At 37.4% G+C, this 17,147-nt stretch overlaps 1 protein-coding gene across 1 annotated transcript in view; it reads right to left on the reverse strand.

The window, feature by feature from the left end:
- Window positions 1-10,706: 10,706 nt before the first annotated feature.
- The window catches only part of LOC149063784 (uncharacterized), a 61,979-nt gene continuing 55,538 nt past the window's right edge, over window positions 10,707-17,147 (reverse strand). Inside the window, exon 2 of the mRNA XM_089255596.1 lies at window positions 10,707-10,823. Coding sequence (XP_089111722.1) covers window positions 10,707-10,823 — 117 coding nt within the window. The remainder of the gene's footprint in view (window positions 10,824-17,147) is intronic.

Genomic DNA, 17,147 nt, shown 5'->3' on the forward strand with positions numbered 1-17,147 from the left:
CAGATGCTAGCCCTGTGAAGTTATTCCAGCGTGTAACCATTCTAATTGTTGTAACGTACGGGATAATGGCGCAAATACTGAGTGCGTGCCTTTTATTCACTGTGACGCAGAATTGCATACGACTTCTTCTACTTCTTCCCCAGGTTACACATGCACCTCGTACACATTCCCTTGCGGAATTTCTAACGAATCGGCACATGCCGGAATGAGTGGCCCCCTAATGTATTTATGTTCAGTGTTCATGCTGCCATCTATCATTTCTGAAGTAAATGTGGAAATGTTACGATCGTACCCGGATATAAGGATAACAAACTTTCCCATGCATTCATGGTAAATAGTTTTTCCTCAAAATATATCAAGATGCATAATTTTAATGCTTCAGATTTTAATCGGAAATTGGTTAATGCACGGACCGCCATTGACTTTAATGTGTTGTGTGTATTGTAACGGATGGCAACAGTATTAACAGTGAGCTGCTTTTTTTGTAATCAAGTCAATATTGTTTATCCTCACCCCCATGTAATGATGATGCCAGTCTATAGAAATTACTGTTTTATGTCATCGATTGTGCACACATTTTAAAATGCATCCGTAGTAATTGGATTGCACAAAAATGTAATGTGTGATCACAGTTTGTATTTCCCTAACTTTTTGATTTGGCAGCGCGTAATGCGGTGCATTGTGGTGCAACGCGTACTGTATTGCTTATTATAATGCAGTGCGTATTGCGTATCGTGCTGCATCGTTTATTGTGGTGCACTGCTGAGTGTCGTGTGTTCCGTATTGTTATGCATTATAGTGCATCGCCGTGCTGTATTTCTCATTGCTTATGATAATTTCAAACGACCATGATTAAGCGAATGCCCCGTAAAATACGGGACATATAGTAACCCATGAATACAAGAATTCAACTTGCCAGAGGCAGTGATACAGCATATCTCGCCGGTGGACTGAAAAGGTGGCGCATTCCTGCTCTAGGCACATTTTCAGACCACCTAAATGACCCCAAGCACATTTCCAGATCATTTAAGCTGCCAACATCATGTATCCAGATCACGTAAGTACATTTACAGATCATTTAGGTATTTCGCATTTATCGCGGTTATTTCGTAAATACGAAATTTACGTATCCCTACGTATCACTAACTATAGTTTTTAAATAGTCTCATCGAGGCTTGAAACCGAAGTAATAATTTCTGTTCTTATTCGTGTAATGCTTTTAATGTGCACAATGTAAGACTGACGACACAAGAAATCTGAAGAATTCATAAAAGTCTATGAAGAGCACGTGCAACCAAACATGCAATATAACAACAAAGTGGAAAATGAAACATTTTTTTCCCCATATGATAGCAATTTTTGGAAAATTAAAATATATTTTTGTTCTAAATCTCCATTTTTTTCCAATCTTCTTCATGAACAGAAAGAGTGTTTCAAACTGAAATTATATACAATATGCTTCTCCCCAGAGCAACATGGGCGCGTTAGTCCAGGTCCTTAAGATACGCACCTAAAGTACCATTACTACTAAACCAGACATGTACCTCGTCCATATTCTTCTGCGGAACCGCTGACTCTTTGTCCCCTCTTTCCCGGAGGTAACAAATCGCTTTTCGAAATATCAGTTTCGGCGTAACATCCAGAAAATTCAATTTCTCAGTATTATCGCTTTTACCGCTGATTATACATAACAGTCAAATGCCGTTGGTAAATTTGATGAATACTTGAAATTTATCGCCTTTGTCCGTGATTGTGCATAAATAGCCTGGTATGATTGGTGTGGATACATGTATAGTATATCGATTTATCCTGTTTACCGGTGCAACGATTGGATATTATGCATAATCGCAAATAAAACTTTTTCGTTCCTTTTGTTCGTCTACTTTTTTTTCGTTCTCTTGCATAATAACAGGTAAATGTGATGAATTTAGGTAAGTTTATCAAAATGCTCAGCGATTATGCATAATAACTGGTTATGATGTGCAATAATATCGCATTAATCACATTTATCGTAACATATATACTCATGCCAGTTCCTGTTCTTATACAGAGACTACGATCATATACACACGCGCGCGCACGCACGGACATCCTCGGATATCTTCTTATTTGACGGAAAATTGGAGCCTGAAATTCAAACTGTGGATATTATTCTGAATTGTTAAGGAACATCACTTCATAACACTCTACGTTTCCCACTAGTTTTTGTAAGATGTTCTCTTAGAGAGTTTCTAATTTCCCCAAGAGTTTGGAAAAGAAGCTCTTTGCCACTTTTCATTAAAATTAAACTTCGAGTCTTATCTAGTGTGATAAATTTAACCGTAACATAAAGAAAAGTTGATAATTACATTTAAAGCAAAAGAGGAGCCTATTAATTACCTCATAATTAAATCATGCTCAACACATATTTCCGCTGCCGTAACCAATCATAGTGAACAGGCCACCACTTCCACGGCAATTTAATTAAAGCTGAAATCTGGATTTCTTCGCGTTATTTTATTTCTTAAAATGTACATCATAAAGGATTTGAAAATATGTTTTGACTAAATTTATCTTGACGCATACTAGGCCTATGTGTTTATTTATCCATTTAAGGTATTAAAAAGCATCAGAGGAATAAACAGGAATTTTCATAAGAGTAGAGATGGAAAATATGCAAGGTCTCTTCTGGCTAAAAATTTTAAACGAAGGCAAATATCTCAAAAATGCGGGAATCGGAGAAAATAGTTAACGGAGAGAGAGAGAAATTCTGTTTCACTTCGGAAATTTTTCTACGTTTTATTTTGTTCTGTTTAATTTTTTAGGAAACATTTTATTGCCCACATTCTGATCATTTGCTGTATTTTATTTTAAATTTAGAATAAATCATGTTTTCACTCGAGACTCTTTGTGAAACATTATATATGTTACGTTAAATGTCATAAATCGGTTATGATACATAATTACCGGTTTTTATGCATATTTACCAATAGGCTTGTTAAATTTGATAAATTTATCACTTTTACCGCCGATTATGTATAATAATCCAATGTCGTTGGTAAATTTGTTAAATACTTGAAATTTATCGCCTTTCTCTGTGATTGATAATGTACCCTGGTGTGATTAGTGTGGATGCATGTATAGTATATCACATCGCCTCTCAAACTTTTTGTTCCACCGCCCCCTTAAAAATCTATTTTCCCCCCTCATCGCCCCCAACTCATGTAAACCCGTAGAGTCCTATGTTAAATCAGTAGGTTCTATCGCCCCCTCGGACTATTCTATCACCCACTTTGGGAAACACTGGTATATCATATACAGTCGATACCCGTTTACCGTTATAGCAAAAAGTCTTGTTTTTACGGAAAGTTTTATAACCCTCGAGATACGTTTATATAGGAGCAGTGTAAAAATTTCTAGAATTCCGTTATAATGAAATTGCGTTATTACGAAGTGATTTCTCCGGTCTCTTGGAACTTTTTATAACGGGATTCGACTGTAGTACGATTTATCCTGTTTACCAACGGTGTAACGCCGCCTGGATATTATGCATAATCGCAAATAAAAGTGATAATTTGTTTAGTTCTTGTTAAATGTACCAACGGCAATTGGGTACTATGCATAATCACGGGTAAATGTGATGAGTTTAGGGAAGTTTATCAAAATGCTCAGCGATTATGCATAATAGCCGACACACACACATACACTTATTTTCGTAACTTCAAAGTTTTCAAATTTCTGTGTTTAAATTATTTTAACTGTATTTACAGTTTTTTTTCTGCTATTTATTGCCTTTTTGATTATTATTGGCAAAATTTTTTCCAGCTTGTCGTAATGAATCCGATTTTTGTCTTCTTCTGCTAAAGCGGTTAAGCTTAATCTCATGCATGAAACTACCTAAACATTCTCCCATTTCTGGAAAACACGGATTCCGTGACAACGTATCATCAAGCGCGGGTCACATCTGACAGTTCGCCTTTGTTCTCTTGCTATTATAAAGTTGGAACCGGTGCTTCCAAGTTCACGTAGGAAAGAGATGTATGCAGTAAATTTTCCCTCCCCCCTAAAGCTGGGAAATACGTTGTTACTCGGCACGAGAATAATAGCGAGTCTTGTACGTGGCGTCCATTACATGTTTCGTATCCTTAATGGATAGAAGATAAACCTCCATTTATTTCACCAAAAGTGCAGAAAACCAAGTTTCTCTTGGCGGAATTCACATGTCTCAACAGAAATTCATACTCATTAACATGATGATGGCGACGACCGAAAATTGCTCTAGTTATTGTCATAATATTCATTACATAGACTCATGAATGAAATCATATGAATAAGTAAAATATTAAAATCAAATCATTCTTGTTCATCAAAGTTTTCTCCATTTGTGATAATTGAGTTTCTTGAACCGGCATGTTAGATGTGTTTGTCACGGGCACCTAGAGATACAAGGCCTCTGCACTGTTTGTCATAAACGTCATTCGGATTAACTAGAAAGAGTCATTCAGAATACATAGCAAGTTTGCCACATTTTGAAACACAGCATCCTATTTCGCCACTGTGGTGGTCGAGTAGTCATATTGACGGACTCGCATCGTGAGGACCCGGGTTCGAGCCCCACCGTCGCCACAGTGGTGGTCGGCTGAAGTTGGTTTTCTGTGGCTCTCAATTTCAAGGCGCAAATGAAAGCCGATCTCTCCGTTAAAAACTCTCGCCACAGAGAGCAACAGTCCTACAAACAGTAAAAATATTCAGTCATTAGACTTCACTCGCTTCACTTCGGAGATATAGATGGCAGCACTGAAAAATCATACACAACACTAGATACGCACTCAGACTGTTAGGTACACATACTTACAATTCCGGCACAACTCACTAGGTACCATAGTGATTATAATACCGTTATGGATCCCAAATCTGAATATTTTTCTCTTTACACTGAGCACATTTTCGTTTTATCACAAGAAATTATAAACGGTCATCCATTCGGTATCGGAAACTTGATTTAGGTCCCATACAAAAAAATAACCGAACAAAATAAAATGCTAGTAAATGTTCCAAAATCCGTATTTTCTTTCGTGCTACGTCATAGTATTTGTTGATCCTAAACTGAAAACGCATTATGAGAAACATTTTGAGAAGAAGGCATACGGTTATAAAGCAGCTTTTACATGTCACATCGCGTTCTAAAATGTTTTTCCAATATCGGCAATCGCTTTCACCGGATTAAGCTACTAGAGATCGTATTTCATGAAGCCTAGGTTAAGCAAATAGCGCTGTTACTTATGACGTTGTAATTTAAAATAAAAAAAATCATTCAACTGCTAGTTTAGCGACGACATTTCCTTTCATATCTTTTAAAGTTATTGTGAAAATTTTGGAGTTACATACAGTACGCAGAGCCAAAGTATATACATAACGATCTTCCATCCTTGTTTGTGTTGCACATCAATGATTTTTTCCATTTTTAAAATTTTTAAAATCATTCATATCATATCCACAGTACATATGCCATGATAGAGAAATATAAAATCGATTACGTTAATTTTTTCCAAATCTTCAATCGATCGAATCGAAGTGAATTGAAAATTTCCGCAATTTTATTGGCAAAAGCTAATCGAATTGACAATATTCTACCTACCTCCAACACTCACAACAATCGAGATAGTTTTCCATTGAATGAATAACGCATGCGGGGTTAGGAGGCTTAATAGCGTGAATCATAGTAGAATCCATGTTCACTTCCCTTCGAAAACGTGAAACGTATCGGCAGGCCTTCAGTACCATCTGCACTTGGTCTACATAACGAAAGTTAAAATGCCAGTGTGTGGAGTTGATATTTTATTGAACTCCAAACTTGTGACAGCACTCTAAAAGGAATTTGAAGCATTGTGCCTCAAAATATAAATACCGCCATAAGATTGGGACGTTTGACGGGGAACAGTAAGGCTGGTATTACACTATAAAACTTTGTTAAAAATTATTTCAAAAAACTTGAAAAATGTAACCAATAAACACATCTGCTACATTCGAGCGAACTTGACTAATCCGCCTATTGGTTGCATTTTTCAAATTTTATAAACGAACTTTTATAAAACTTTTATAGTTTAATCCCGGCCTTAGAGCCTTTCATTTTAGAAGCTCGACGGTGATATTTACGCATTTCTGAAAAATGCGGGTTCAGACCACCTTATTTTAAAAACAAGGCACGCTTCTCACGACTGTACAAAGATATCCGTCGGAGTTTTTTCCAGTTTCAGTACTTCACGTGAATAATATTTTTCCGATTAAAGTTCGAAATGGTCGTTTTCAAAATGGAGGCTTCTTGGAAAAAGTTTTTATACTTTGTGAAGAATCTTCGCTCGAAGCCAAAGATATTTATGTGCACCTGCATTGTGAATATAAGGAATTGCACTGAAGGGCAAAAAGCGATCGCTCCGAATTCTATCAATCCCTTCATGTATTCAGTCATGAGATAAAGATCACCGATAATGCAACAAATGTCATAGCCCAGAACCACGCGACATGGACGTTTCATCGAACATCTTTGCTTCAAGCTAAGGCGCTTATAAATTAGAGAGGGCACGTCATCTCCGAGGTAATAAATTATTTGCCGCTGATAAATGATGTCGCGGAAATCGTTAAAAAAGCAGGATTGGGGGAACAACGATTAGCAGTAACGATTATAATGCCGCATTCATACTCAAAGATATCGCATAGGCCATCGTGGTATTTCAAGAAGCTCTGCTTCAAGAATTTTTATACGTACGGCGTATCTCCACGTCACAAACTGTGATTTGAGTCCTATCGTATGAAACGCAAGCGCATCAGAAATAGTTCAAAAATATTTGTTTTTGAAATTTGCACTGTTGACACAAATTGACTTTTCTTCCCTCTGGGGCAAAATGATGGGTTTTTTTTACCGCACAAATTATACAACGTTTTTTTCCAATGTTTTGAAAATTATCAATATTTTCTGTAATATTGTTGAATGTTGTTCGAAATGGCTTCAACATCATTCAACACTAGAAGAACGGAAGCGGTCATTTTAACCACATAGTCCTTTCAACATGCAATGACACCTAAATGATTGATCTCGGGTAATAAGAAATTTATGATTTTTCTCATTTTTCGGGAGCTTTCAAATTCCTCGTGATGGATATTTTTAATACTTCTCAAATAAGCGTTAAAAGGAAGAATTTCCTAATTAGAACAACACAGTGGTCAAAGAATGCGCATTAATGTGATTACATCTTTCGTATTGGAATGGTGTTTTCTTATGCGAACGTAAATGGTGTTGTAGAGCGTTTCGCTACATGATCCGTTGGCGTCTTATTGGCCGTCACCAAGTTCGCTCAGCGAGGGAAGAACCTGCTGTTGGAGCAGCTTCCTCAGAACATCTTTTTCTTCTTTCGGTCTTCTGGTTCCGGGTGCGATTGAGCGAGGTCTCCATCATCTCGGATCCCGTAATCTTAATGATGCATTAAAAAAATATACGCTAATCACAATGCAACTAAAAACAAGAATATTAAGATAATGAAGCCCCCCGTTTTATATGCCGTAAGTTCCGAGACGAAGAATCTTGTCCATGAATGTTGCGAATGCTCTTGGATCAACGAACCTGAAGAAACGATGCTGTAGCTGAAAGCACCATGATCCAGGAGCTTAGAGAACAAAAATGGCTGGCTCATCCCAGGGCGATGGACATGTCATCTGAATTCCGCCTCATCTCGGCTAGACCTGGCACCACCATCATCATGCGCTTCAGTGATCCCTCAAAGTTCCTCTTGACGATGGTCATGGCTATCGGTACAACTCCGTGTATAGCGACCGGTCTCCCTGATATGAATAATTTTCTGATGTAACGAGCCTCCTTCACGTAGGATGGAACTTTAATTACTCAAAACCCACCAGTTTATCCGGCCGGTCTAGTATATGTAATGTAATTATAAAGAGCTCTCTCTTAACGTAAAAGTAATCGCAGTAATAGCACTATGTAACCGAATTTATTAGCTACAGGATATGTCAGAGTATACGTTTCTCAAACTAGCTTTCGTTCTCTCGACTATTCTTGAATGTTTTTAATTGAGTCTGTTAAGTGTATTTTGTCCTATACGATCACGAGCGTCCTCCCCTTAAGGGGGAGGTTTAACTGACCACCACAATTGTAGAAGAATGGTATAACGTTCACCGTTTTCAGTAGTCTTTTTCTGTCATTTAAGGGTTCACCTTTGAAGATGCTCCTTCGGACGATTTTCAATCTATGTAGAGTTTCCATGGATCTTGAAGCTTTTAACATATCGTTGTCAATTGCTAGATTTTTTCATTCATTATGGGACAAGGGCTAGTTGTTGCAAAATTCACTCACTTCGAATCATGAATGCGACCCATTTGATAAAGTCTCTCTGCGGACAGAACGCAGACCGGCTTGCTGCTTCATGATACACACATAACATGAAAATTGAGGAATTTACCAGTTTCACTCCAAAATAAGCCAGATGGCTGAACCAGCATTACTCAAAAATCGCATGATTCTGACAACATAAATACGTTTGGGTTCCACAGAACACGCATTCTGGCATGTACTGATTCGTTAGAAATTGTCCAGATGTGTTTTTACAAGTCCCATGTAAGATTAAGTAGTAGTAGAAGCACTCAAAAAATAGGGATCGGTATTAGCCGATAAAATGTATATAATCCGATACGAAGAAAAATTATTCATTTTCTCTCTATTTGACGAGAGATCGAGTCTTTCGACTAATTTGAGCAATCTCATTGATTCTTTCCCCACTTCAACGAAAATTGTCCGATAATTTTGTTTTTTAAGCAAATCGAATTGACAGTGATTATAATACCGTTATGGATCTCATCTGAATATTTTTCTTCTCACATTGAGTAAAAAAATTTCGTTTTAGCGCAAGAGATAATAAATGGACGTCACATTCGGTATTGGAAACTCTTGATTTACATCCAAAATTCGTATTTTCTTTCGTGTTACGTGACAGTATTTCTTGGTCCTAATCTGAAAACACATTACAGGAAACATTTTGCTTTGAGAAAAGGGATAGGGTTGAAGCAGGTTTTCCATGTCACATCTCAATGTAAAACGCTTTTCCAATATCGGCAATCGCTTACATTCCATCGAATTCAGCTACTGGAGTTTGTGTTTTATCATGTTCACACACATGTAAAGAAATAGAGTTGTTTTCTTATGACACCGTTGTAGTTTCTTCGGTGAAAAAAAAATCAGCTTCTTTCAGTTTGGCTACGGAATTTCCTCTGCTATCTTCTCAAGTTGATGTCGAAATTTCGGGATTTATTCAGCACACAGAGCCAAAATATATGGATTTTGTAAAATTTATATCTCTGTTATATTCAAGAGATACGACATGTTAGCTAATTATAAAATTCCAACACAAATTGATTCCTCAAGTGAATGGAAAATTTCCGCAATTTTATTGGCACAAGCTGATCAAATGGCCGTTTTCGAATGTCTGCAATATAGAATATTTACCTGCAATACCGAAAACAACCAAGATGATTAATGCGTCTGAACTTAGGAAGCTTAGTGGTCTGAATCATAGAAGAATACCCTAGGGATATAGGGAATATTATTCTATTTTGGATTTAATTTTCACTAATTCCGGGGATGTTGTTGAACATGTTTTGATGGGGGGAAAGGTTTACTTCTGGTGATCATAGTGCCGTTAGTTTTCTCTGTAACTTTTCTTCGGGTGAGGTTGATAACAAAAGAATGGTTCCTTGTTCTCGTTGAACCAACTTTGATCTTTTGGGAGAAAGGTTAGCGAAAATTTTTAAAGACTGGTTGGAATCAGTTGGTGTGGTTAGTCAATGGGAAGAGTTTAGCACGAAGCTATCCTCTAAAACTGACTCTCAGAACTTTGCACGATGCTATACACTTTGTTGGTAAGAAACTGCGTTTGCACATCACCCCCTCCGGGGATGTAGCGCGTGAAATCTTTATCTTTGAAAGAAAAGAGCATTCGGTGAGTGTAAAAGTGGACGAGGTGACCTGTCATCGTTTACTGATTACAGAAGGTCGTTTTAAAAAGAGATAAGGCATAGTAAAATGGAAGCTGAATCTATATATAGGTTGGAAGATAACATTTGCACTGACTCAAACTCATATTTCAGGTATGTCAATAGTGGAAGAAAGGGGACAGTTGGTCCCCCTCTCATTAGAAGAGTGTAGGGTAGAGAGTAATGTAAGCAAGTGTAGCGCATTCAATAATTTTTTTACTTAAGTTTTTAATAGAGAAAACGATATTCAATAAACGGGTGTTGCATGGGGTAATAATATCCTCAACGATATTCAAGTGAAAGATGTCGGGGTCCTAAATCGTGTAAAAAATGTATGTACAAGCAAAGCACCAGGACCAGTCCATATCCGACCTAGGGTCCTTGCTTTGAGGACCAGTCGCACAGATATACAGGAGTAGTGTTGCTGAGGCTATCGTCCTGAGGGAAATGAAGCTTGCTAATGTGGTTCCGACATTTAAGATGGATAGTAGAGAAGACGCGTCTAGTAATCATCCAATGAGTTTGATGAGCTCCCTCTCGAAAATTTTGGAACTCATTATTAAAAGGCAATTGGTGAAGTTGATAAATGAAAATAATGCATTGTCTGAAAATAAGCAAGGGTTCAGAGGGGGGGGGGGAAGTCATGTGTAACCAAATTTCTTTGCTTCTGCGATTAAGTGACTAAGGGTTTAGGAAATAGCAGAATTGCCGATGTCGTTTATGTTGTTTTTCAGAAGGTATTCGATCGGGTCGATTATGGTAAACTCTTGAAGTGTTTGCACAAGATTGGCATCAGAGGCAACTTGCTGGATAGGACATAATCGTGGTTAAGGAGATATTAGCTCACACCCTTGTGCGCGCCATAAGCAGAACACTAAGGGGGGAAAAAATCATAATTGCATGAGCCACGAATATGAATTAGCCATATAAGAGTTGAAAATTTACTTTTCTCTCTCATGGACATTTCCTTCCCGAAACGTACACATCTGACGCCAACAAACAGCAAATGTCCTTGCATTTGTCCCATTACTTTTATTTCGAAGAAGACATGAAAATAATAAATTTAAAAAATATTAATCCTAATCATATTCATTCTAAATGAATATAAAATGACAGTAAACATTATAATTTATCTAAATAATGTATTTTAATGGATAACAAAACTAAAAAAGCTTTATCGGAAAGGAAATTGTACGCCAAGCCTCTATCAATGGGGCACTTCGCGAAACAAAATATGCAACAAATAATGCGAAAAAGAAAAGGAATTTTATTCACCGGTGAAAGGTAATTTTGCCACTTTTAACAAATGTTTCTTTCCAACCCAAATCCTTGAAAAATGTCGCCATATCGAGTGATTTTTCAAACACTCACGGTGTCCACACACGCAGTAGAAAATTGGAATAACAAGGAATTTCTTCTTTCCACTCGTGAAAATACTCACTCGTCATGCAGTTTAGGTGTAGGAAACAAAAATCAACACTACATGTGTGATCCAACGTTGTATTACATCTATGGTCCCGAAGACTTACATTTGGAAAGAGGAAACAAGAATAATTATATGAATTGGTTTCTTTCGAATTACTTGGAAAAGAGTAATACAAACGTGGTTTCATCATCGGCCTGTTTTTGTGAGAAATCACTGAAACAAGCGAATAACACCCCCTCTTTGGAAAGTTTCGCTGAAGAAACGTGACCGCATTACAAGGGAGAGCCATTCACGTCGCTGGGGAAGAAGCTTGCATTTGGAAAGAAGTTATCTCTAACGAGGAAATTGATCCAACTCCCATTTCTTACAACGTTATCGGTTCCGATCAGCATACATGTGCTTACGAAATCACATCACCGTATTCAATTATTCAGGCCAGTATTTACGGTGTTGAAGGAAAATGCTTCTCTTTTTACAGAAGCTGAATTTTGTCTGAAGGAAATTCATATCAGCCGAATCTTGAATTTTGACTGAGCTTACATTAGTTTGCATTTGAAAATAAATATTTATGAGAGAGAGTAATCAATCGAAACTCTGCTGCTGAGCCATTGGCTTGAAAGTAATGACCGGATTATCAGTTCTGTCATGAATATATTTCATTATCGTTCAGAAAAATCGAAAACTACTCTGGAATAGCCAATTCTTCAAGTTTTTACACTAATATGTCCGCCCGATTCTTATGTGACATAATCGCACATTTCTATTGTAATATGGCTTTTCTCCTAATTTTAGTAAAAATGCTCATTTTCTCAAGAAGTGTTATTAATTTTATTAATGTATTTTTGAATTGTTAGTATTTTGTGCTTTCAGTTTGATTTCCGTGATGCGAATCGTATACTTGTGTGAATGAACGTTTATCAAATACAAGTCTTCAGCGACGGCAGAATCCGGGGCACATATAATTAATTAATATAAATGCAGCGTTAGTATCGTTCTCTGCGGGGGAGGGGACTTAAGCACCGTATACAGCGGACGTCCATTGTCTGCTCCACTCCTAATGATTTCATCGTGTCAGGGAACCTTTATTAATGCTTCTAATTTCATTGTTTCTTTCATAATACGCGCTTTAACAGCGTCATAACATTCCGGACACAGGAATTCCCGCTCCCGTCTCCTAAATATAGAAATACGATTCATCTTCATGACCTGCAAATTTTTTTTTTAATCATATTATATCATAATCATTTACCGTGTGATAAAGTGAACAGTTAAAATTCTTTCTGTATACAAAGAAGAGTAGCTACCAACTGCCATAAATTATAAACCACATATTATTAAATAAAAATTCATTCATCTTCTTTCGTAATATTGATAGAAGAATGTCATTAAAAGAACCAGAACTAATATTTGCATTCTTGTTCACAGATGGCAGAAAAAAATCTTAGTCTTTACTGCTTAATATTTATGAAACATACTTAAATGTACATATTCATCTGCATCATTTCTACACGAATCGGTACATGCGGGAACGCGCTGTGTGCTCAGATTTGGACTTCCATGTTCACGTGGGAAAATAGGAAAGAGAGAGAGAAAGAAAACAATGCACCCGTGCAGAAACGGCAAGATGCAAAAAAAAATCCCAATTCGCAGGGATTCATCGCTCGTCTGCTGCTGTCACTCACTCATTCAAGATCACAAAGAAATTTTTATGGTGATTGGACATCGTCTCTAACCCAAAAAATAGAAATGGTTGCCCCATTTGCATGCACAGGAAAATGACATGGAGATCAAATAGGCATTTCTTATTGTCACGAAATTATGCATAACATTTCTGTAGTAATGTAGACAACATTTTTGGTTTTAATCATCAATGGAATGAATTTGGAATCAATGCATCTTGAAATTCAAGTTCGACATAACTGCACATCGTTTGGCGAAAACGTGAGTGTGCCCTGAATGTTATCGTCGATTTTTATGATATGGCGAAAATTTTTGTTTAGAATGAGATGCATCCATGTAACGGTTTGCATCATTTCTTAATAAAAGGAAATTAACGTGGAAGGCTTAGATTAATGGTTCTCAAAATGTGCGTCGTGGCTCCTACGGAAGTCTCCAACCTATGTCTGCGTATCGCAGGCAATCTCCGTTCTTTCAATGTGTCCGAGATTTCTATCAAGTGGTTCACCAGCTACTTAAATTTGAGAGCATCCCAAGTTGTATTTCATAACGCAATTTCAACAAAGTATGTCAGTGGATCAGGTGTTCCCCAGGGTTCGAACCATGGACCATTGCTTTTCTTAATAATCGTGAATGACCTTCCTCGGTGCTTCAGTGCATCAAAGTGTCTGCTGTATGCTGATGACGTGAAAATTTATTGCGAAGTTGGGAGTCTGGAAGATTGCATGGCTGTACAAAGACACCTACAATCTCTCCATGATTGGTGTGGGGCTAATTTTTTCCAGCTCGAATGTTCGTAAATGCCACGTCATCAGCTATACAAGAAAATTGTCATCGACCGAATTTGACTACACCATTGATGCTGTCTCGATCAGTCGTGTTTCCGTAATCAAAGACATTAGTGTTTTCTTTGACTCCAAGCTTTCATTTACCGATCATATATATGATCTCACACCAATAAATGCTTAAAACTGCTAGGATTTGTTATGAGGAGCAGCAATAATTTCAAATCAATCGCAACAATTGCGACACTTTTGAGGACTCATGTGCTCCCGAAATTAGAGTACTGCACTATTATATAGAGTCCTCACAACAATCACTGGAAACACTCGACATTACATTCCGAAAAATCTAAAGATGATGATATCAGCATTCGACAGATTGAGTGTCTCAAACATTTGGGTGCCATACTTGAGCTTTATGTGGAGTACTTTGGTTTGTGGACCAGAGTTCTAGTGTGCTCGTCCTCAGAAAAGCAAAAACTTTGAACGAGCACCCACAGCATACCCGGCTGCTACACCACTGCTGAGAAAAATAATCATCAACCCATGGGATCCTACGACACTGACGAGGATGACCATCACCAGACTTTCGAGTTCCCAGTTTACTGCGTAGACCGAGCACCCTCATCATTTTGCAACTTCTGGGAAAAAGAGCTTACCTTCCCGCTTGACTCGTACGTCACTGCTGAGGACAAACATGTCCATCCTCCAAGGCTCTTACGTCACTGCTTGGGAGGGGAGCATGAACATTCTCTGAATTGTTTTCAACAAAGGTCAAGGCTTCTCGACCACCCTGTATTAATGGGACACCACCCATCACAGAAAATACAAACTCAAATAGGTAACTGCTCCACCTCCTCCATGTTTACCAAACGAACTCTACCACATTCATAGAATTCTTGAAAACAAATACCTTTTGGTTACCAATAATTATAACGAATTTTGTGAGCATTCTTAGTGCTGAAAAATATTTTTCCCATCACAACTAAGTATAGATAATTGAATAAATCGAAGAAAAAAAAACTACAGCACATACAGTGTGTTTCAAATAATTACATCAGTGTTTTCCAAAGTGGGCAATGTCGCGCCCGCGTGGGCGATGGAATGGTCCGTGGGAGGTGCGATGGAAGCTACGAATTTAACATAGGATCCTGTGGGTCCAATTGAGTTGGGGGAAGCTATGAATGAGAAAGAAATCTCTGAAGAAAGGAGCGATGGAATAAAAAGTTTGAGAAAATATCGTTTACATTATAAAAGATGGAGAAACGTGATACGTAGTTCAAACACATCGCAATTCATAATTGGAATCCATTGCCAACGGTGTTATTATTTGATATGTATTTTTGCCATATTGCGGTAAAAAACCGAGTAAATCGATATGGGGTTGGCACTTAACCAATATAATTTCTTTTATCTTGATAGGCATAAACAATGCCAAAATGCGAAGAAGCGCAAACATAGGAAAACTACTTTGCAGTAAACTTTCGAAAATAAATCGATAACGCCATAGAGAATAAATTAGATAAGAAACAACTCCATCGATGCGGAAAAACAAATTTGTTAAACAGATACGAAAGGATATTAGTCGTCGAAGAAATGAATGGGATTCATGCTGCCTGCTATCTTCCAAATCATGTTATCGAATGTTCTCTGTCATTCAAGCGAATCAGCGAATGGTTTTCAAGGGATACACAAATGTTGTCTCATATGCAAGACAAAAATAAATAAAATTCTTCAAAAAGACTGGAAAAAGTTCTTTGTTCTAACACTTATTTTTTTGTCTATCGAAAATACATAGAAAATAAAAATAGATGGAGATACTTGCGCTCATTGACAAAGTGAGAATAAAACTCTTTTTATCTCTAGGCAGAAGATGATCAACTTTCAAAGAAGAAAGGATTCCGTCTGTTGTACATTCTACGGAATTCGTAAAAGAGGTAGAAACATTTCAGAATTTCAGGCAATGCATTGAATTTTATTTTTCTATTTGGATGGAATTTCTCTACTGCAAACGATGAGGAAATGCAATGTCCAATTTGCATTTGTTATCCGTCTCTTCTAAAATTAAATCAAAGTCAATTTGCATCAGGGAAAAAAACTGCGTGTCGGATAGAGAAGTTGGTGGAATGAAAATCCATATTTTCCGAACTTCGTTAAGTATATTTCGGAAGAATGTATTGGGAATGTATAACTAAAGAGTTTTTGCAGGTAATCATATTTACCTTCTTTAATGTTTGTTATATTTATTCTCTTTATATTGAAAAGTATAAATTCAGAATCGTTAACATGATACATCTCTTGAAACTAAATTCTAAAAATGCTAGATGCTGAATCACTAACAGAAACGAGGCGTGCGTGATCACAATAATAGCTGAAACGATCTTCCGAAGGCCCGAGCTAATGTAGACCGGGCCTAACCGACACCACCTGTAGAACAAGTCTTTCGCGCGAAGCTCGTGACGTCACGCACGAAAGCCATTTCACTTATTGCCACTGGATATAGCAGGCGGAAGCATGTGATATATCTACCTTTAATATTGGGCTCCTTAAATTAGAGAAAGTGTGAAATTTGTGTTTTTGGGGCCCTTCAAGGAGTCGGGGCCCTGGGCGCGCGCCCGGTGCACACTTCGTTAAATCCGCCTCTGTGAATATACGTTGTGTTGTAGGTGCCATCAGTGAAGGATAGCGAATATATATACCTAAAAACAAAATACATACATCTGCTGGCCCAACAAGAAAACATGCGCAATTTACATATAGCAGTCAAAATGACTGCTCTTGACAGTTCTAGGTATAAACGTCAATATCTCTCGAAAAAAACCTTCAATATCTTCAATTTTTTGTACACCAAGAGACGTATAGAAATAATGGAAGGCCGCGAGTACAGAACTGAGGCCCCTTAGAACAAACGACTAAATGCAGTCGTTTTCTAAAGGCATGATGAATATTCAGTTGGTACTATTTTCTCACAAAACGGTGTACCTAAGCCTACAGAACGTAAAAACACTCATAACTCACTTTCGAAGAAAATGAAGAAGTGACTGATCCCCTTTTTAAAAGAACTAATTATATTGGATTTTTGGTTTTGCACCTTACGGGGAAATTTTTATTTTAGTAGGCATTTTTTTTTCATCCCAGTTTCCGTAGAAAATTCGGGGTCCTTTGCCCACTTTCCAATCCTTACTTTGTCTCGCATTACCAGGTTGAAAGGTATAAATGGTTGAAATCTTATAACGAACTCTGAA

This window comes from Pholcus phalangioides, unplaced genomic scaffold (assembly GCF_987345545.1).
Source record: "Pholcus phalangioides strain wild (caught in Gottingen) unplaced genomic scaffold, Ppha-v1.0 ptg000043l_1, whole genome shotgun sequence".
Classification (NCBI taxonomy): domain Eukaryota; kingdom Metazoa; phylum Arthropoda; class Arachnida; order Araneae; family Pholcidae; genus Pholcus; species Pholcus phalangioides.